Genomic DNA, 21,363 nt, shown 5'->3' with positions numbered 1-21,363 from the left:
AAAACACCCTGCAATTGGTGACAGTAGGGATCTATGGGAATCAAAGTCAGTGGCACAGATTCTGTGGAGGAAGAATAACATTTTCTCCAACTGCAAGTGAGGCTTAAAGTGACTCAGGATGGAGAAGATGGGCAAGTTGTAGCGATAATAGATCATTTAGTCTGCCCATCTTCCTAATGCTTTAAACTTTCTGCAGCGTCTAAATTCATTGGCCCTCTGGTCTCAACTTGGCACTTCCAAAAACACTCACCCCTTCCAGCAGAAAGTTTAATGAGTAGTTACTATGTGGCAGGCCTTGTTAAGGAGTTTGGAGTTCAGCAGTGAAAAATACAAAGGTCTCTGTCCTCGTGGAAGTTCTAGAACAGAGTCTCATAAGTGGTTCCTTCTAGCTCTCTATCAGGGAAAAACAAATCACTATGAGTCCCCTTCCTGTATTTGCTTAGCCCAATGTTTGGCCTTTATTATGTGGCCCTATAGTTATCCCTCTTGTTTTTTTTGCAGGGTGGGGCGGGGGGGGCGGTGAATACATTTCTGTATATTTTTTGTTTTTGTCATACACCGTCTGTACAGTTACCTGAATCTTTTAAAATCCTGATGATGTCATCTATTATATTGATCATTCCCCTCAGTTTCATGTTAACTGCAGATTTCATAAAAGCACCATCCAGATCTTTGTACGAAAGTCCTCCTCTGCAGCCTCCTCTGATCTAGGCCACTTGTCTAAAAAAAGACAATGAGGTTGGTCTGGCATGACTTGTTCTTGGTTGAGCCCATACTGCCTTCCAATCATCTGTTTGCTAATTGCATTTAGAATTTTGTCCAGGTTTGATTTCATGCTCACCTTTTACATTTTATAGAATGTGCCATCGTCCCTGTTTTAACAAAACCAAGAATCTTGACCCTTCATATGTCTGCCAGTGTCCTGTGTTGTAATGCTCTATGGCAGGTGACCAGATTTGGACTCTCATTCCTGCTTGCCAGTGTGTTTGGTCAGTACTTAGATGTCTGTCTTATCGGTATAAGGACACCCTTTCATCTTTGGCACATACTTTTTTATGATGCTCAGAGTTCTTTGTGTGAACTCACCAGCATTCTCAGGATACTTGCTGTTTACTCCCATTGTGATTGTGTTCATATTGCTTTTTGGTTTGTCTTCTCCAATTTTGAAACCCCTAGTCATGGGATTACATCTGGCTTCTGAATTTTCTGAATCTTCCTAAGACCAATGGCACCACTTCTTTCAATGGCCTGGAATTCTCAGGTTTCTACTTTGGTTCTGCTTCATTGGTTAGAATTAAATTCACATTAGCAGTTTCTTCATCTATCCTGACTGAGATCAAGTTGTCTGCAAAGTAAATGAAGGTTTTAGTAGTACTAGTTTTATTTTTCAACCTCTCGGATCATCTGTGAGTTCCTCTGGCTGGGTCACCTGTAGAGTATATCCACAGTGATGGCACGTCTGTGCATGGTCATCATCAAACATCTGACTCCGCTCTGGAGATCTGTTCAGGGTCCTAGCCTCATAACATAACAGGGACACTCTGTCTTACCTCCTGTCACATTCCAGCAATGGAACCTTCTCACCAAGGTTTGTCAGATGCCCACGAGCTCACATTCATCTTTTAATAATCTCAGAGCTTTTCATCAGGACTGATGGGCTCTTCCTCTATCCTTCTGTCATTGATGTTTGTTGGTTATGCATCTAGTTTTAGGAATTTGATTTACTTCTTCTGTACCAAAACTTTTTTGTTTTTGTTTTTCCTTAATCACGGTGCTTTATCAGAAATAGGAATCTTTAGGGGCACCTGGGTGGCTCAGTCGGTTAAGCATCCAACTCTTTTTTTTTTTTTTTTTTTTTTTTTCCAACATTTATTTATTTTTGGGACAGAGAGAGACAGAGCATGAACGGGGGAGGGGCAGAGGGAGAGGGAGACACAGAATCGGAAACAGGCTCCAGGCTCTGAGCCATCAGCCCAGAGCCTGACGCGGGGCTCGAACTCACGGACCGCGAGATCATGACCTGGCTGAAGTCGGACGCTTAACCGACTGCGCCACCCAGGCACCCCAAGCATCCAACTCTTAATTTCAGTTCAGGTCGTGATCTCATGGTCGTGAGGTCAAGCCCCATGTCAGGCTCTGCACTAGGCATGTGGAGCCTGGCTTAAGATTCTTTTTCTCCTTCCTCTAACCCTTCCCCCACTTGTGCATGTGTGTGTTCTCTCTCTCTCTCTCAAAATAAAAATAAGTAATAAAAGTAAATTTAAAAATGAAAATTAGGAATCTTTAGAAAGTCCTTTAGAATTTTAGAAAGGTCTTGTATGTATGTATGTATGTATGTATGTATGTATGTATGTATGTATTTTAAGTAGAATCCACGCCCAGACACTTAACTGACTGAGCCACCCAGGAGCCCTGAAAGTCCTTGTATTTTTAATAACATTTTTTTTCTTCTAACTTATGATGTCATTGGGTTGTGCATTAGAGAAGATTATCTTTAAAAGGTTTTTATTTCTCTTCCTTAATGTGTAAATTGGGTGAGAATACCATGAAATTGAGGCCCTGGTATGGTTCAGACAAGGCCTGCCCCAGCCTAGTCATTATGCTGACCTTAGTTTTCTGTATGTAGTAATAGCTATTGAATAAAAAGAATCTTCAGCTAGGGGCTTCACAGAGTATTTTAGTTAGTCCTTGTGGCTGCCTTATGTGGCTGCTATTATGTAAAATAGGACACCAGTCCTATTTTACACACTTAGGACTTGAGGTTGATGTCATCTGCTGCCACTTTCACAAGTGGTATATGGCAGAGCTAGGACTCAGCCCACAGTCTTATTTTTGAATAGGTTTATTGAGTTGTAATTCACACATTATACAATTTACCCACTTAAACCATACAACTCAGTGGTCTTGATTGTGGCTCTTTTTTTTTTAATTGTAGAATACGTATAACAATTTAAGTGTACAGTTCAGTGGTGTTACAGTCATAATGTTGTACAGCTGTCACCACTATTTCCAAAACTTTTTCATCACCCTGAGTAGAAACTCTGTAACCATTAACCAGAAATTCCCCTCTCCCGAGGCCCTGGTGAACTCTAATCTGCCTTTCCCATATGTATGAATTTCCTATTCTAGATCTCATGTAAATGCAATCCTACAATATTTATCCTTTGAGTCTGGCTTATTTCAACTTAGCATAATGTTTTAATGTTCATCCATATGGTAGCATGTATCTTTATTCTTTTTATGGCCAAATGATATTCTATTGTATCAATATATACTACATCTTGTTTATACATTCTTTAGTTGATGGACATCAGAGTTATCTTCACTTTTCAGTTATTATTTTTTATTATTATTATTTTAACATTTATTTATTTTTGAGAGACAGAGCACAAGCCGGGGAGGGGCAGAGAGAGGAGACACACAATCCAAAGCAAGCCCTAGGCTCTGAGCTGTCAACACAGAGCCGGATGCGGGGCTTGAACTCACAAACCATGAGATCATGACCTGAGCCACCCAGTCGCCCCTGTTTTCAGTTATTTTGGATATATAGCTAACAGTAGAGTTGCTGGGTCATATGGTAACTCTATGTTGAACTTCTTGAGGAACTGCCAAACTGTTGTGTACAGTGGATGTCTCACCAGCAGTGCACAAGGTTTTCTACATCCTCACCAACGCTTATTACTTTCCAGTTTTTAAGTTTTGATTTGTATTTCTGTAATTACTAATGATGTTGAACATCTCGTATGCTTCTTGGACATTCCTTATATCTTCTTTGGAAAAATGCTCAAGTCCTTTGCTCATGCTTTAATTGGGTTGTTTGGTTTTTGTTGTTGAGCATTAGGAGTTCTTTATATATTCTGGATATTCAACTTTTTTTTTTTTTAATTTACATCCAAATTAGCATATAGTGCAACAATGATTTCAAGAGTAGATTCCTTAGTGACCCTTACCCATTTAGCCCATCCCCCCTCCCACAACCCCTCCAGGAACCCTCAGTTTATTCTCCATATGCATGAGTCTCTTCTGTTTTGTCCCCCTCCCTGTTTTTATATTATTTTTGTTTCCTGTCCCTTATGTTCATCTGTTTTGTGTCTTAAAGCCCTCATATGAGTGAAGTCATAGGATTTTTGTCTTTCTCTGACTAATTTCGCTTAGCATAGTACCCTCCAGTTCCATCCACGTAGTTGCAAATGGCAAGATTTCATTCTTTTTGATTGCTGAGTAATACTCCATTGTATATATATATACCACATTTTCTTTATCCATCCATCCATCGATGAACATTTGGGCTCTTTCCATACTTTGGCTATTGTTGATAGTGCTGCTATAATGTGTCCCTTCGAAACAGCACACCTGTATCCGTGGATAAATGCCTAGTAGTGCAATTGCTGGGTTGTAGGGTAGTTCTATTTTTAGTTTTTTGAGGAACCTCCATACTGTTTTCCAGAGTGGCTGCACTAGCTTGCATTCCCATGGGTGTTCAACTCTTATCAGTTGTATGCTTTCTAAATGTTTTTTCCCCTTCTGTAGGTTTTCTTTTCACTTTCTTGATAGTGTGCTTTGGTGCACATTCTTTTTTTTTTTTTTTAATGTTATTTTTGAGAGTGTGTGGGCACAAGTGGGGGTGCGTGGGCAGAGAGAGAGGGTGAAAGAGGATCTATCTGAAGCAGGCTCTGCACTAACAGCAGAGAACCTAATGTGGGGTTTGAACTCATGAACCATGAGCCAAAGTCAGACACTTAACCGACTAAGCCAGCCAGGTGCCCCAATGCAAATTCTTAATTTTGATGAAATCCAACTTACCTAGTTTTTCTCTTGCTTTCTCATGCTTTTAATGTCATATATAAGAATCCTTTACCAAATTCAAGGTCATGAAGATTTACCCCAGTGTTTTCTAAGAGTTTAATGGTTATAGCTCTTATATGTAAGTTGTTTATCCATTTTGTTAGTTTGTGTATACGGTTTGATGTAGGGGTCCAAATTCTTCCTTTGGCATATGAAAATCCAGTTGTACCAGCATCATTTGTTGAAGAGATTGTTCTTTCCTTATTTGAATGAACCTGACACTCTTGTCAAAAATCATTACTAAAGATGTATGTGTTTATTTCTGTTCCATTGGTCTGTATGTCTATCTGTATGCCAATACCACACTGTTTTGATTACTGTGGAGTAGCTTTGTGGAGTAGTTTTGAAGTCCAAAAGTATGAGTCTTACAACTTTGTTCTTCTTTTTTCAAGATTGTTTTAGCTCTTCAGGGTATCTTGCAATTCCATGTGATTTTGAAGATCAGCTTTTCCATTTCTGCAAAACTGTTAGAATTTTGATAGGGATTGTGTTGAATTTGTAGATGCTTGGGTAGTGTTGACATCTTGATAGTACCGAGACTTCCTATCCATGAACACAAGATATTTTGCCATTTCCTTAAGCCTTTTATTTTTTTCAGCAACGTTTTGTAGTGTTCAGTGTATAAGTGCTTCATTTGGTTAAATTTATTCCCAGTTACTTTGTTCTCTTAGATGGCACTGTAGGGGTGCCTGGGTAGTTCAGTCGGTTAAGCATCCGACTCATTTCAGCTTAGATCATGATTTCATGGTTCTGCAGATTGAGCCCCATGTCAGGCTGCACACTGACAACACAGAACCTGTTTGGGATTCTCTCTCTCCCTTTTTCTGTTCCCCTCTCCCACTCATTCTCTCTCTCTCTCTCAAAAATAAATAAACTTAAAGATTAAAAAAAAATTTTTTTAAGATGCCACTAGAGTGCCTGGGTGGCTCAGTCAGTTGGTTGAGCATCCGACTTAACTCAGTTCGTGACCTCATGGTTTGTGAGTTCAAGCCCCGCATCAGGCTCACTGCTGTCAGCTTGGAGCCCGCTTTGAATTCTCTCTCTCTCTCTCTCTCTCTCTCTCTCTCTCTCCCTCTCTCCCTCTCTCCCTCTCTCCCTCTCTCCCTCTCTCCCTCTCTCCCTCTCCCTCTCTCCCTCCCCCCGCCCCCCCTTCCCCTGCTTGAGTTCTCACTCTCAAAAATAAATAAACCTTAAAAGAAAAATGCCACTGTATATGGAATTCCGCGGGTTTTTTTAGTTTTTTGTTTTGTTTTGTTTTTAAATAATCTTTACACCCAACATGGGGCTCCAACACACAACCCTGAGACCAAGACTCGTATGCTCTACCAACTGAGCCAGCCAGGCATCCCTAAGTGAAATTGCATTCTTAATTGTTCATTACTGATTTATAGAAACACAAGTGATATTTGTGTGTTGATCTTGTACCCTGCAACTTTGCTGAATTTTATTAGCTCTAATAGCTTTCTTGTGGAATCTTTGGAATTTTCTATATATAGGACTTTCTCATCTACAAAAGGAGATAGTTTTACTTCTTCCTCTCCATAGCCCACATTCTCTTGCATCACAGGATACTGGCCTGTGATACCTTTAACCCTTGGCCCATCTTAAATCCCTATGTTTGCATAAGAAGTGTTAACTGGTAAGCAGCCCTCCTAAATCAAGATGCTGCCCTGAAGGATAATGGGAATTTCAAAGAAGAAAATAAGTCTTCAGTATTAAAAACCAGTAAACATCATCAGTTGTAGGAGAGAATACATGCAACTACTTGACTGCTACTCAGGGCACATGGACAAGGAGGGTTGCAGCCCTTAAAAGCCTCTCCAGTTCTGGTAGCTTTGATTCAGGTACTGGTGCACAGAGAACATAAAGGTAGCTGTTAAAACAGGTGAAGACCCCAGGCAGCTCCATGAGGGCAGGCCTGTTGTCTGCTTTGTTCTCCGTTGTATTCCTGGCACAATAATAATCACTAGTTGTTGAACAAGTAAATGAATGCAAGCCACAACTAGTGGGATTAAAACTGCCTGGTGGTTGTAGGATGTGGGTTTTTGTAGTGTTTTATACCTTTTTTGGGTTATAGACCCCTTTTAGAATCTGATGAAAGCTTTCTCCAGGAAAACTGTACACTAATGCACTTACATACAATTCCACATATACTTTCAGGATGTTTTTTGATATCTGAGACACATTCGTGTCACCCAAGTTAGAACTTCTGATTCCATTGTAACCCATTGTGCTTCTGATCTTACTTTTTGGTAACCTGAGTGTACAGTCTGAAAATAACTGAACTGAGGAAGCAGAAAGTTGCTGTGGTAGCCAGTGCTTGGGCCCTCCAGCTCTTTGGCTACTCTTGGAATCAAGTGCCAGAAGTCAGGCATTAGAGTTATTTCCAGAGCCCTTCTGTTAATGCTCTGGACAAGTAGACCTATAGGAAACTATTTCCAGCACCAGGAAGTGTCCTCTTGCCTTCTTGCATGGTCCTCACCAGACACAAAGAATGGGACTGAATAGTGTCCTTCCGATGTGTGGCAGTTCTAATAATTATTAGGATTGTCATAGGTGACATTCCTAGTAAGGTTGATGCATAAGGTATGTGTGTCTTCTTGATCTGTTAGAGTTAGCCACATCTTCAAGTACAGTTCTTGAACTGAGTTGATACCACCAACTTCGAGACTGATCTGCTCTCTGAAGTGAGTGGTTCTTTGGGCTCCGTCTTTCTGCTGTGAAGCCAAAAGAAGGGCATTGTACCAGAATCAGGAGTGATGAGAGCAGCAGCAAGATGGCATATTAGGATCTGAGCCCAGTCTTCAGTGGAGCCATGAAGAAGCTGGTCCATAGCCAGGCCTGTAATTGTGGGCAGCAGACAGCATAACATAGCCAGGGCATCTTTTCTATATTGGTGTTCTGGGGCTTGTTCCCCTTGTGAAGGGCCTCAGACTGAGCTAGAACCAGCATGAGAAATGACATGCTGTGTTTTGACATGTGAGAGCTCCTGCAAGGCCAGAATGACGCATTAATGGTCAGGTGGCCATCAGATGTCCCTCACCCATTCTCTCTTCCTAACCTGAAACTTGACTTCTCTCTATTGGTCAAGGTTCCCTGGGTCAAAACAATAGATCCTCCTGTTCTCCGCAGCATGGACTCAGTGCAGTTTTTCTTCCACTTGTTGCTTTTTTTTCCTTTCTCTTTCCTTTTTTTTTTTTTTTTTTTTTTTTCCTTAGAGTGTGTGTGTGTGAGAGAGAGAGTGTGTGTGAGAGGGGAAGGGAGGGAGAATGAATCTTAGGCACAGTCCACACTCTGGGTGGAGCCCAACACGGCTCAATCCCACGACCATGAGATCATGACCTGAGCTGAAATCAAGAGTCAGATGCTCAACCGACTGAACCATCCAGGCACCCACACCACCACTTGCTGTTTTTATACTGTTTATTCTCTAACAAACATTCATTGAGCATCTACCGTATCTGGACTGTAGATTATTTATTTTCTATACCACAGTGAAGACAGAGGTTCCTTGAGGATGGGAACTGAGCTACAATAGATCTGTAGTAAATCTTATTAAATTGATGATGTAGAATGGTGTGGTAAGTATTCTGTAAAGACTTGTCAAAATCACAAGTTAATTAGAAAGCATGAGGTTTCAATGTTCTTGGCAGTTTTGAGTACTTGACTCACCTTCTTCACCTTCTCCTTCCCATTGTCTTCTTCAGCTTCTTGGTGTCCATCACAGTAACCTAGTAGACTCCCACTCATCTTCTCTCATTCTGATATGGCATCTTTCCCATCCCATCATCAGTTTTGGGAGGACCCTTGTTACTAACAAGGTTGAAAACCCACCTTAATACAGTTCTTCTCCATACTGATTCCAGTTCTTCCCAGAGTGCTTCCAGCTGGGAACATGAGCATAAGTGTGGGGGTTGGATTCTATTCTGGAATCCCCACTCTGATAACTGCTACCATTTACTTAGCTGAGTGGCCTGGTTAACAATTCCCCTATAGTACTTCCTCTGATTATTACAAGAACCTGTCAAAGTCAGAAGGAAACTGAGACTTGGACAGCTTGAACATTCTGCTACAGACATATAGACACTGGAAGTGGCAGATGCAGTGCATCAGTCCAGTTCTGCCCTATTCCCAAGTACATAGCATAAGCCTCCACAGTGCTACTTTGTACCTGTTTTAGGCATTCAAGGTATTGCTTACATCCTGTTATTGTTGATCTTAGACCTTAGTTTTAGGTAGGTCTAATATTGAAGATGCATCATATGTATCCTGAATACACAATATAGAACCTAGCCCAGTTCTCTGAGCAGAATAAATGCTCTACAGTGGCCTAGAGAGACTTCCTGCTCTCATTGTCTGCGTGTGCAGCTCTATAAGGTAGTTATGAGGGGACTTGGATTGTCCTTGGGATTTGATTTTGATCAGGGTTGCTTACATGTCTTCAAACTGGAAGAAGAGAGGAAGTCCAAGGTTTCTTAGGACCAGCTTGGCAATAGCATCTTAAGATGTGCAGTTGTAGAATTACATTTACATCATGTCCTTGCATCTGTCCTACAGTCAATATCTGAGGAAGAGCTTGGCAAGTTTGAGAAACTGAAAGAAAGCCAATGTGGTTGATCGGGGGGAGGGTGGAGGCAGTGCAGAAAGCCATGAAACGAGGTCAGAGATGGGAAGAGTCAAGCCAGATTAAGCAGAGCCTCGAAGACTGGAGTATGGATGTTGCTCTTGTGCAGAGAAAAGGTGTTGGGGGTTTAAAAGGCAGAGCAGTGACCCACTTATCTTTATATTTTTTAAAGGTCTGTCTTTTGCCCTTAGGCCCTTGTGCCTGTTACTCCAGCATCTTGCTTCTCTGCTTGGCCATCTATCCCCAGCAGGTGGGGGACATCATCCAATAATTTTCTCTTCTCTCTTTAACCTTGATTCTGCAGACTTCTCCAGAAAGTAGTTTACAAGAGACCTGTGACTTGGATTGCAAAATGAGCAAAACAAGTTTCCTCCTTCAGAAAGTGCCATGTGGTGTGTGTTAGGGGTGAGGAGGTGACTGTGGAAGCCTCCTTGGGCAAGTCTGCCAGAAACCTGGAAAACAAGGCACCTGACCCGACCTGACAGAGCCTTGCTTTCCACAAATGCCAGATGGGAAGTACCCACCTGATAGTGGGGTTATTTTATAGAATACCACAGAAAAGGAGGGCTAAGCAGCAGGAAGTGAGAAGGGTGGGTGAAGTCTCCCACTTCAGGTGCCATAGAGCATCAGAGGTAACACCTGGACTTGTGCTATTGACTTTGGACTGTCAGGTGTTCCTTGGTAAAATGGTGGGAGCAGTAGTCATTGTCGTAGGTAGGGCCTGGCTGTAGAAGAGCAGGGTGATTGGGAGTTGGGCTGATTGGGCTGGGGTGACATGAGATGACAAGCCAGATCAGGGCAGGATGGCTACACTGGTAGAGCCAGGTAGTGAGAGGCTGGGGGAACCAGAGAGGGGGCCTTAGCTGGAGGGATGGACTCACCCAAGATGTGAGAGAGGGCTGCCCCAGGCCAGGTTTTCAGGAAGGTGAGGCCTCGTTTCCTTTCACATTTATCAAATATCAGCTAAGGCAGGCTAAGATTACAAACTTCAGGCAAAATGTAAGCTCTCTGGGCATCTGGAGTGCAGTTGAAGATAGGGAAGACATAGATAAAATAACAAAATTCCAGAGTATTTTTTGCAGGACGTCAAATGAGTGGAGCAAATAAAAACTTCAGTCACAGGGCCCAACGTCTGCCAACAGCCTTTAGCCCCAAACTGTAACTTTGTTTCTTTCCAGTTTCAGCTCATTCTTGCCTTAGCCTTTTTTTTTTCTTTTAACATCTTGGCAGAGTCGGATCTGGCTCTGAGTGCCAGCCTACTTACAGACTGCCCAGGTGCCCTAGGGCCATCGTCCCTTTGTACAGCAGAGTCCACCTGGGCGTTTCTTCACCTGGTCCCCATCCCTTTCTTCACCCAATCCTCTCTACAGGTATATACCCACACATCCTCTTACTTGTCCTTGCCTTTCTGTGTATTTATTTTAATACATTCATTATATTTTTTGTTTGTGGTAATTAACAATAACTAGAAGTTCATTTAGAATGATGTCTGGGGCACCTGGGTGGCCCAGTCAGTTAAGCGTCCGACTTCAGCTCTGGTCATGATCAGTTCATGGGTTCAAGCCCTGCATCAGGCTCTGCGCTGACAGCTCAGAGCCTGGAGCCTGCTTCATATTCTGTGTCTCCTTCTCTCTCTGCCCCTCCCCCATTTATGCTCTATCTCTGTCGCTCTCTCTTTAAAAAGTAAACATTAAAAGAATTTTTTTTTAATGATGTCAATAGTTTTCTATCCGTGAGTTTTCATTTCTTTCCTATTTCATTATTTGAAAAATAGATCTGTTTTCTTAGGTGAAAAGGAGATAAGGGAAGAATGTTGTGTGTGAGTGAGAAAGGCCAGGCGGTGAAGCTCCTCATCTCGTTGGCCTCATTGTGCTCCAGACATGAGACAGCAGGTTCCTGTACTGAAAGGCTCAAAGAGGGCAAGGTTCTAGAGCAGGTGCAATACAAGTTTGAGGAAATTGGGAAATGTGGTCTGTCGGTAGGGGTCTAGATTTGTAGCATCTTAGTAGCTCCTGCCTGCAGAAGCTCTCTGCTTACCTAGACCTGATTTTAACTTGCGGGTTCACTTTCATTATTGTATGTTTATGCTTAAACATTATAATTTTTTAATGGAGTAAGATGATAAGATTGAACATAAACCATTTTTCCAGATTTCCATCGACTTCAGCTTCCAGCTACATGATTTCTGTAACGTCTCTACTATAACTCAAGGTTCTCATTCACATTAGAACTTACTTATACACAGATCTGAAGATTTTCATTATTAGAAATAATCATAATTAGGGTTTTCCCTTTTCATGACCTCTGTATGGTAGGAGAAGGGTATACAAATTATAAAACTAAATCCTTGGTCCACTTCATAGAATATGAAATTTTTCATAATTATCAGAAACATTTGGGGCACCTGGGTAGCTCAGTCGGTTGAGCGTCTGACTTCAGGTCATGATCTCTCAGTCTGTCAGTTCAAGCCCCGTGTCAGGCTCTGTGCTGACAGCTCAGAGCCTGGAGCCTGTTTCGGATTCTGTGTCTCCCTCTCTCTCTGCCCCTCCCCAACTCATGCTCTGTCTCTCTGTCAAAAATAAACAAACATTTAAAAAAAATTAAAAAAATAAAGAAACATTTGTATGATTATCCTAGCTATGGATAAAAATGACATTTCTCAGAGCTCCTGGGTGCTCAGTTGGTTAGGTGTCTGACTCTTGTTCTGCTCAGGTCATGATCTCACGGTTCATGGGATCACACCCCACATTGGGCTCTGTACTGCATGGAACCTCTTGGAATTCTCTCTGTCTCCCTTTACCCCTCTACCCCTCTCCCCCGCTCACATGCACTCTCTCTCTTTCAAAATAAACATTAAAAATTCTTTCTGTTATCCATAAATTAAAATATTACGACTTGGAGAAAGTAATTTTGGACTCCAAGCGCTAATCATAAAACAGTCTATATATTCAGAAGTCTTTAGTATGTCTCAAATATTTTAAAACTTAATTTTTATTATTAAATCAATTTACTCTCCCTCAAATTATTTCCTTTTAAGGCAAAGCCAAAGAAAACCAGTCTTTTCAGTTGTAACTTTTTTCCACTATTTTAAAACTTAATTTTTTTTTTTTTTAATTAGGCCCCACACCTAATGAGGGGCTTGAATTCATGACCCTGAGATCAAGAGTCACATGCTCTACCAACTGAGCCTGGCAGGCAGGCGTGCGTGCGCGCGCGCGCGCACACACACACACACACACACACACACACACACCCTCGCCCTCGCCCTCGCCCCTCACAACTTAATTGAAAAAAATTTTTCTCTTAATGTTTTTGTTTGTTTGAGAGCATACACATGCAAGGAGGGAGGGGTGGGACGAATAGGATCTGAGTCCGACTCTGTACTGTGACAGCAGAGAGCTCAATATGGGGCTCACAAACCATGAGATCATGACCTGAGCCGAAGTCAGATGCTTAACCGACTGAACCACTCAGGTGCCCCTGCAACTCAGTTTTTAATGCAGATCTCAAAAATAGAATTCTCAGTTGTTATCTTCAGATTTTAATTGTTCAGCGAGCTGAATTGTTTCTGTTGAGCTCATGACATGAATTTGAAAATAATTATAATAATCTATAAATATATACAATTGGCTTTTTACACCATTTTTCTCATATACATACCTACTACTGAATACTGAAGTACTTTTTTTTTTTTTTGTCTTAGAACTTTTATCATATAAAATCTAATTCTTGGATGCCTTTGATGGCTCAGTTGGGTGGAACGTGCAACTCTTGGTCATAGGTTGTGAGTTCAAACCCTACATTGGGCCTAGAGCATACTTAAAAAAATTAAATTAAAAAAAAAATCTAATTCTTCATTACCAGGTTAACTCTTTGTAAGCCATCCTACCATTGAGTTGAATTAATGGTTTTCCTGAATAAAGGGTTTTGAGTCAGAATTTAGACAGGGAACTTAGAGCACTGTTTTTTTGTTTTTTGTTTTTTCATTTACTGATTTTCTACTGTGTTCTAATCAGGGAGCCTCATGGGATAAAGTTCTTTTTTCCGTTTTCATTTTATCGAGTACTCAAAATAAGTTGGTTTCCATAAGGCAAGAGGCTTCATTTGGTAATAATGCTGTTTTCCGTGTAAATGTAGTGACTTCATTCTTATTTCTCAGTAGGTTTGAGGAATTACAAGTAGAATAGTAAAAGCAAAAAAATGGAGGATGAGGAGGTAGAAAACTCAGGACAGCTAGTCTGTGTTCACAGAAAGAGATTGTGAGGATACACCATTAAGAGTAATGGGTGTCTTGGTGAGAAGAACTTGAGAGGGGGAGGTTGAGTGGTCCTGGGCCCAGGTGGGCCATGCTGCCTTTGCACTGTGCAAGATGGCAGGGACACAAATGGCCAGGACTGGATGCTGACTGGCTTTTACCCCTGCTTCATGGTGAACCAGCCTGTGACCTTGTAAACGTTGTTGTTGTTGTTGTTGTTGTTGTTGTTGTTGTTGTTGTTATTTTGGTGTTTCTGTTTGGTCCTAGTCTTTTTTGTTGAGGGAGAGAGAGAATCTTAAGCAAGCTCCACACTCAGCGTGGAGCCCAGTGAGGGGCCTAGGATCCCCTGGGATCATGAGATGAGCTGAAATCAAGAGTCAGACACTGAACTAACTGATTGAGCCACCCAGGTGCCTAGTCATCTTATAAACTAATTCAAGTGACTGTTTCAAAGACTACCTTCCTTCTCTGGATTTGCTTCAGAAAACATAACCTCCTTTTCTTCAGAGGGTAGTGACCCACCTTGTAACCCAAGAGAGGTAGTTGTGGCTCCACCCAAAGCCTCTGAGCTCCAGGGCTTTGGAGAAGGGACCAGGGGTAGGAGGAGGTCTGCCTTCACACTTATGGAGGCAGCCTTAATGGCCCAGATCTGTGTGCACGTGAACTACTAAAGCTGCCTTGTCATCCCTGGGATCTTTGATCATTCCAGGCCAGCAGTCAGCTTGCTGGACCAGTAACTTTAGCAGAAGAACCTTTTTTTCCAAACGAAATACTGCATGGAACCCCACTATATGTCAGATATAAAAGTTTTTATGTAAGTATAATTTTTTTTTAAGTTGAGATTTATAAGAATTAGCTAAAAAGGCATTTGGGACAGTGGACTATTATTATGATGGGCAGAAAAAAAACATGAAATAACATGAATGACCAGTGCAGTCTGATCCATCTTAGCATTCTGTTTATTTCTGAATGTGTTTTGTTGCAAGTAGTGATAGGTGTCTTGTAGCTTTTACCTTGCCATTTGGGGGAGTCTTCAATCAGACACAAGGCAAAAGAAGCTTCGTTCCAAGGAAGGTCTGCATGAAAAGCAGCTAGCAGAGCAGCACAGGTTAATTTGGCAGTGGCACATTTCAGTGTACTTTTTCCTACTATAATTTTATAAAATACAATTTTAAAAAGTTGAAATCCCAATCAGACATTTGTTGGGCCCTTAAAACACCTCCCTAGAGCTTTGTGGGTCTCCAGAACAATTTGAAAACCATTTCCAAAACAAAATTGCTGCATTCCCCTTGATGAGTAGAGCTGCCCCTAATTGGTGCCTGTCCTCTGATAGTAGATAGAATTCCTACCACCCTACAGTTTAAAATAGGCCTTAAGCGGCTCCTGGGTGGCTCAGTCGGTTAAGTGTCCGATTTCGGCTCAGGTCACGATCTCATGGTTCATGGGTTCGAGGCCTGCATCAGGTTCTGTGCTGACAGTTCAGAGCCTGGAACGTGCTTCAGATTCTGTGTGTGTCTCTCTCTGTGCCTAACCCTGCTCACACTCTGTTTCTCTCTCTCAAAAATGAATAAAACATTTTTTTTTTTTTAATTTAAAATAGGCCTTAAAAGATGTTCAAAGCTGAGCTTCCTTCCCTCTGTGACTGCCCCACAGAGGGGAGGGGAGCCAGGAATGGACAACTCAGGGAGACATTATTGCTGCTTGGGGATAGCAGCATGGTTACTGAGGTCTTGGTGGCAGCAGTTCCACCCCATGTAAATTAAGGCAGAGACACATTGTGTGTGTGTGTGTGTGTGTGTGTGTGTGTGTGTGTGTGTGTGTGTGACTTCACTGTAACCATTCTCAGAGAGTTAAGTGTTCATTTCTGTCCTGTTGGAGTTAGTTTCTCCCAGGATGGGGAGAAAAAAGGGTGCTTTTATGCTCAGAAGCTGCTTCACTTACTATATATTCTTGGCACCTGAAGAGAAGTACAGTGAACTTATTGGTAGGTTCCTTTGGATAAAACAGTGTGTATTATTTAAAATAAACTTTCGGGGTGCCTGGGTGGCTCAGTCAGTTAAGCGTCCGACTTCGGCTCAGGTCATGATCTCGCGGTTTGTGAGTTCGGACCCCGTGTTGGGCTCTGTGCTGACAGCCCTGCTTCAGATTCTGTGTCTCCCTCTCCCTCTGCCCCTCCTGCTCACACTCTGACTCTCTGTATTTCAATAATAAATAAACATTTTTTAAAAAAAAGTAAACTTTCTTGGGGCACCTGGGTGGCTCAGTCACTTAAGCGTCCGACTTCGGCTCAGGTCATGATCTCACAGTTCGTGGGCTCGACCCCCATGTCAGGCTGTATTCTGAAAGCCCAGAGCCTGAAGCCTGCTTCAAATTGTGTGTCTCCCTCTCTATCTGCCCCTCCCCCACTCTGTCTCTCTCAAAAATAAATATCATTAAAAACAAAAACAGAATAATAATAAAGTAAACTCTTTGGGGTGCCTGGGTGGCTCAGTCAGTTAAGCTTCTGACTTTGGCTCAGGTCATGATCTCACAGCTCCTGAGTTTGAGCCCTGTGTCAGACTCTGTGCTGACAGCTCAGAGCCTGGAGCTTGCTTCAGATTCTGTCTCCCTCTCTCTCTGCCCTCTCCACGCTTGTGCATGTGCACATGCTCTTGCTCTCGTGCTCGCGCGCTCTCTCTCTCTCTCTCTCTCTCTCTCTCTCAAATATAAATAAATGTTTAAAAAAATTATTTTTTTAAATTTTTTTAAATGTTTATTTTTGAGACAGAGAGAGACAGGGCATGAACAGGGGAGGGGCAGAGAGAGAGGGAGACACAGAATCTGAAACAGGCTCCAGGCTCTGAGTGGTCAGCACAGAGCCCAACACGGGGCTCGAACTCACGGACCGCGAGATCGTGACCTGAGCTGAAGTCGGACGCTTAACCAACCGAGCCACCCAGGCACCCCCCCAAAAAAATTATTTTTAAATAAAGTAAACTTTCTTTGGGGTGCCTGGGTGGCTCAATCAGTTGAGCATCCATCTTTGATTTCGGCTCAGGTCATGATCTTGTAGTTCATGGGATCGAGCCAGCTCTGCACTGACAGTAGGAAGCTTGCTTGGGATTCTCTGTTCCCTCTCTCTGCCCCTCCCCTGCTTGCGCTTATTTGCTCGCTCTCAAAAAATAAATATTCAAAAATAAATAAATAAACTTTATTTTTCTTCTGTTTGCAGAGAAAATGCTGACTTTGTCTTCTTTCTCCATCCTTACAGGTTGGTGACATTGTGAAAGTCACAAGAATGAATATAAATGGCCAGTGGGAAGGCGAAGTGAATGGGCGCAAAGGGCTTTTCCCCTTTACGCATGTCAAAATCATTGACCCTCAAAACCCTGATGAAAACGAGTGATTGCTGTTGCCTGTTTCCTGCTGCTTCGTTGTTCTGCCTGTCATAGTCTCTTTGAAGTGGGAAAGCATTCTCTCTCATAGGCAAGTTACACTGCATTGCCGATGTCCAGCTTTCTGCAGAGTGGCGGTCTCTCACACCCATTTGGAATGCACACAGTGGCTGCCTCGGCATTTGTATCATAGTCGTGTTGTCAAGAGTAGCCGATTTTAGAGTTCTTTTGGATCATAAACTGGAAGTACTGGTGGAAGCACACAAGTGGAGAGAAGTTGACGAGGAAAGGGTCTGTCTTCTCATCACTGCCCTGTTTGTACTTGTGACTGATTCTATCATGTTCATCAGATGGAGCTTGAGGCCATGACGAGACATTGCACATTGCTGTTCCACAGAGCAGTGGCTCAGTTGCCATTTTGTTTTTCCTTTGAAGAACAGAGCAAATGAACCTTACAGAAGAGGGAATTCTGTCCTTAACTCCCCAAATCTGGTTCTTCTTTTTTCCTTTTGGTTTGGTTTTGGAAGACTTAATTAGATTTGTGTGTTCTGAACAGGTTTTTAACTAGAGGGTTGGATTTTTGTGGTATTGTAAGGAATGACTCGTGCCTCTGAGCTTCCAAACTGAAGCTGCTGTAACTAAAGGAAAAAACAGCCCTGAAGCAGAGGCCTTTACTGTCTTGGTTGCCACTTGTACCTTGTTTTGCCATATTGCAAACAGCCCACAAAAAATCGGTCCTAGCGTGCCAAGCTGTGTGCATGGCCTCTTGGATTACATTGTCCCCAAAAGCATCAGAGTGAGGGGTGATTTGGGGAAACCTTTGCTTACCTTGTTTGCCAGTGACAGGAGCAATGTGGGGGGTGCACTTGGCCAATTTTTCTGTCTACTGTTTCAGTGAATACACCCCTTTAAGGTATAGGAATTAAGTTTCTTTAAAAAATGAAGTTGTTCATAGAATCATTGAAATAATTAATGAATCTTTAAATTCTACTCACTGAGGCTCACTCCTCGCCACCACAGCCCAAGTTCACAAGGCTGCCAGAGAAAGATGGTGCTGCTAATACTGGTTCCCCAGTCTGTATGTCCCTGATGCCCTCAGGCAAAGAAAATGTAAGCTCTGGAAATTGGTTAATGCATTTAATGTCTAAGATTTTAGTCACTAGGGAGAACCATTAACCATTTAGCAATTTGATGTTATTGTTTCCTTGTTAGCTAAAAAAAGGGCTGTTCATATAAGCCCACTTGATACAAATGTGTGGCTGATCCCTCGACTGGTGCACATAGCAGATTAGGATTCTGGAACCTTCATGCAGTTCAGTCTGCTCTCCCTTCTGGAAACTGGTGAAGACAGGCCTCAGCTCAGAATGAATACAGAAGACCTAGAAATGTAGCAGCCACCTAATGAGTAACTGCATCATTTGCTGAGCATCTGCTGTAGCCATGGCCCTGTGTCCCAAGGGTCTTAGGTTTGGAGGGCTAGAGCGATATATTCTGGTGACGCAACCAGCAAAACAACCATTTTTTCAGTCTGTCTTTAAATCCATATTTCATTAGGCTGGTATCTGCCATATGGAAGAATCTTGAAAGTGTTCTTGTGATAAAGTTAATGATCAGTTGGGAAAAAAATCACTGGCTGCCTGTCTGTGGTCTTCCCAGAAAAAAATGCAATCTGCTCTCCCTAGTCAGGGAGAACTGTGGCCACTTCTTGCTCTGAAGGTGCCTCTCCGTTGTAGTTGCCTCATACTCATTTCGGGCACAGCCTAGCTCCCACAGTAAGTGGTACGTGTGTGGCAGCATTCCTGCTCTCTGCCTGGACGCAGCACTTGCCTTGCAACCAGTGACCCAGTACTAAGGGGGTTGTGAGCATTATATGTGCCTTGTTTAAAGAAGGCACAAACCTTAAGACTTTTTTTAGCCAAATTTAGCTGAGGGGCTTGGCACTTTTTGGTGACAATAGTTGGTTCAGAGTATAAGAAGTATATGGCCATTTTGGAAAGCAGGGTTTCCTTTCAGCTATGTCTGCTGGCCCATGGCAAGACCCACCTCGTGTAGAGCACTTCAGAATCAGAACACCCCACAAACCTACTTTGGCTTCATAATAAGTCTGCTTGTCACTTCAGCCCACGTACATGTCTCCAGGGCTGCCCAAGAGATTGGGAGCCTGAAATACGGTGAACCTTGAGTTCTGAACTCTCAAGATACGTGCCAAAAGTAGTATCTTTTTGACTTAGGACCTTATTAGTTTTCTCATCAGGCAGGGAAATTCTCTTCATCACACTAAATATACAGAAGACCGCATCCTTGCCTCAGCTTCATGCCTGGGTTCCCCAGTGATTGGGAAAGACTTCCTGTTTCAGAAAGCAATGCGAATCTTCCAGAGGAGCTGCCTTCCCTCCTTGGTTGGTCTCCTTTTAAGATTGTTCATTATTGCTACTTGGCTCTGCTCTACTGTGTGTCACCTAAGAAGATATTTGGATATTAAATTAACTCGGGAACTGAACAAATTATGAAGGGCATTGACAGTTTGATTCAAAACTTGTTTATCCTGAAAAGGACCTCCCATGCAGGAGTTGTTCTTGTCATTTCTTCATGGTGTGGTACCACCTGATGGCATAGTTAGAGAGGAGCACACGTTGACTAGCTGCCATTTGACAACTTTGGTCACCCAGACAAGACACCTTCTGTGCTCATGTTGGAAAACTGAAAGTGGGGGAAAGACAGCTGCTCCCTCCTTGGAGCTCAAGGATCCCTGGCTCCGTGCTAACTTTCTTTTACAGCTGTTTACAGACAAGACAGGCCGAGGCAGACGGCCACTGCTCTTGTAATGTTTGCTCAGAGGAATATGACCATTTTATTTTTGAAAAGGGATGATATGTTTTTTTGCCAGGTGTTTATAATTTAATCCTTTAATATTATGTTCATTAACCTCTTAAAATGAGTGACTTTTGATTGTTTTAACACAGTACCTAAGACTAATGCTTTCTGTGGACACCACTGAGCTCTGCCTCAAACTCCACCCTCTGGGACCAGAGACCTAACTCTGGTTAACTGATATCAGTGTGGTAACTGAGCTGGTTGTATATTCTAAAGGAGTAGAAGGACAGTTCCCTGACACAGGGTTGTTGTCTCTGCAGGACGAACAGTGGCCTTGCTTCTAGACGGTCTTCACTGTGTGTTTTAAAATGACAACAACAACACAAAACTTTTGACCTGTAACTTAAAGATCATAAACTTCAGGCAATAATATTTTCTGTGTAAGCTTTTAAAATTATTTTTGGGGATCATAGCTTGTTTTATTTTGTGCTATAAAATTAACAGTATTAAATGACTTATATTCTTAGAACATTGAGTGTCTTTTCTTAACAGATTAGTGCCTTTTTATTTTTGTATTCATTTTACGTTACTGATCCCGGCATCAGAACCCTTGTTTCCATGGCCTGTTTGTACATTGTCTCAATAAAACTTGCATCAGCCGGTGGTGGCAGCAGCGGCTTTGGTGTTTCGGTGTCTCCTCAGTGCTGCCTGGAGGCTCTCAGCCCATATCAACCTCCCAGTCAGTTTAGCACCTGATGAATGCCTGTGAAACACAGAAACAACTGGTGCCTCTCCTAGGGTGCGTCTTGCATTGGCCCTTCCCCACACTTGGAGCCCCCTACAAAAGAGAAACAGCTGGTTCCCAATGTGTGAGCACAGTAGGTGCTGTAGGGGGCTGGTGCTCAGTCTTGGCCTTCTGAAGATGAAGCAATAGTTGCCACAGTTTACACCACCAAAGTCCCTTCTAGGCACCTGTATCTGAAGACGTCTGTTAAATATTTGTTCAGCACAAGCTACCCAGGGTTGAATGGTTTCAAGTGGAAGTAAGTCCTAAAAAACAAGCAGCCTCTTCTGTTTCTGTCTATATATAGCCTTCCTGATGAACTCCAGGGACCTTCAGGTAGACAGCTGGAGGTGGGGGTAGGGATGACACTTTCCTGACATCCCCTCAGTCAGATCCCTGTTCTCACACATAATTTGTGTATGTATTGAGAGGTCCACATTTCTTTGTAGTAAAACCTCCAAAAGTGAGTTTCAGGAAGTGATACCAGTCCATATTTATGCTGCTTAAATGTACTCCCTAGCTGCTTCTACTTTCAGGGTACTGCAGAATTTGAAAGAAAAGTTTGCCTTGAATGGGAATACAAAACTGTTAAGTCATTCTGGAAGACACAGTGCCCTAGAGACACCTTTGAAGAATACTTGGTTTGAAAAGGTGTATTTTGAGCAGC

The 21,363-nt window shown here is 42.4% G+C and overlaps 1 protein-coding gene across 1 annotated transcript in view; it reads left to right on the top strand.

Moving 5' to 3' along the window:
• CRKL (CRK like proto-oncogene, adaptor protein) overlaps positions 1-20,590 on the top strand; it is a 37,905-nt gene extending 17,315 nt beyond the window's left edge. The window contains exon 3 of the mRNA XM_043558200.1: positions 16,975-20,590. Coding sequence (XP_043414135.1) covers positions 16,975-17,109 — 135 coding nt within the window. The 3' untranslated portion in view covers positions 17,110-20,590. The remainder of the gene's footprint in view (positions 1-16,974) is intronic.
• The last annotated feature ends 773 nt before the right edge of the window (positions 20,591-21,363 follow it).

The sequence above is a fragment of the Prionailurus bengalensis genome, chromosome D3 (assembly GCF_016509475.1).
Source record: "Prionailurus bengalensis isolate Pbe53 chromosome D3, Fcat_Pben_1.1_paternal_pri, whole genome shotgun sequence".
In the NCBI taxonomy this organism is placed as follows: domain Eukaryota; kingdom Metazoa; phylum Chordata; class Mammalia; order Carnivora; family Felidae; genus Prionailurus; species Prionailurus bengalensis.
The sequence above is the reverse complement of the archived record's forward strand: the minus strand, read 5'-3'. Positions and strand labels throughout refer to the sequence as shown.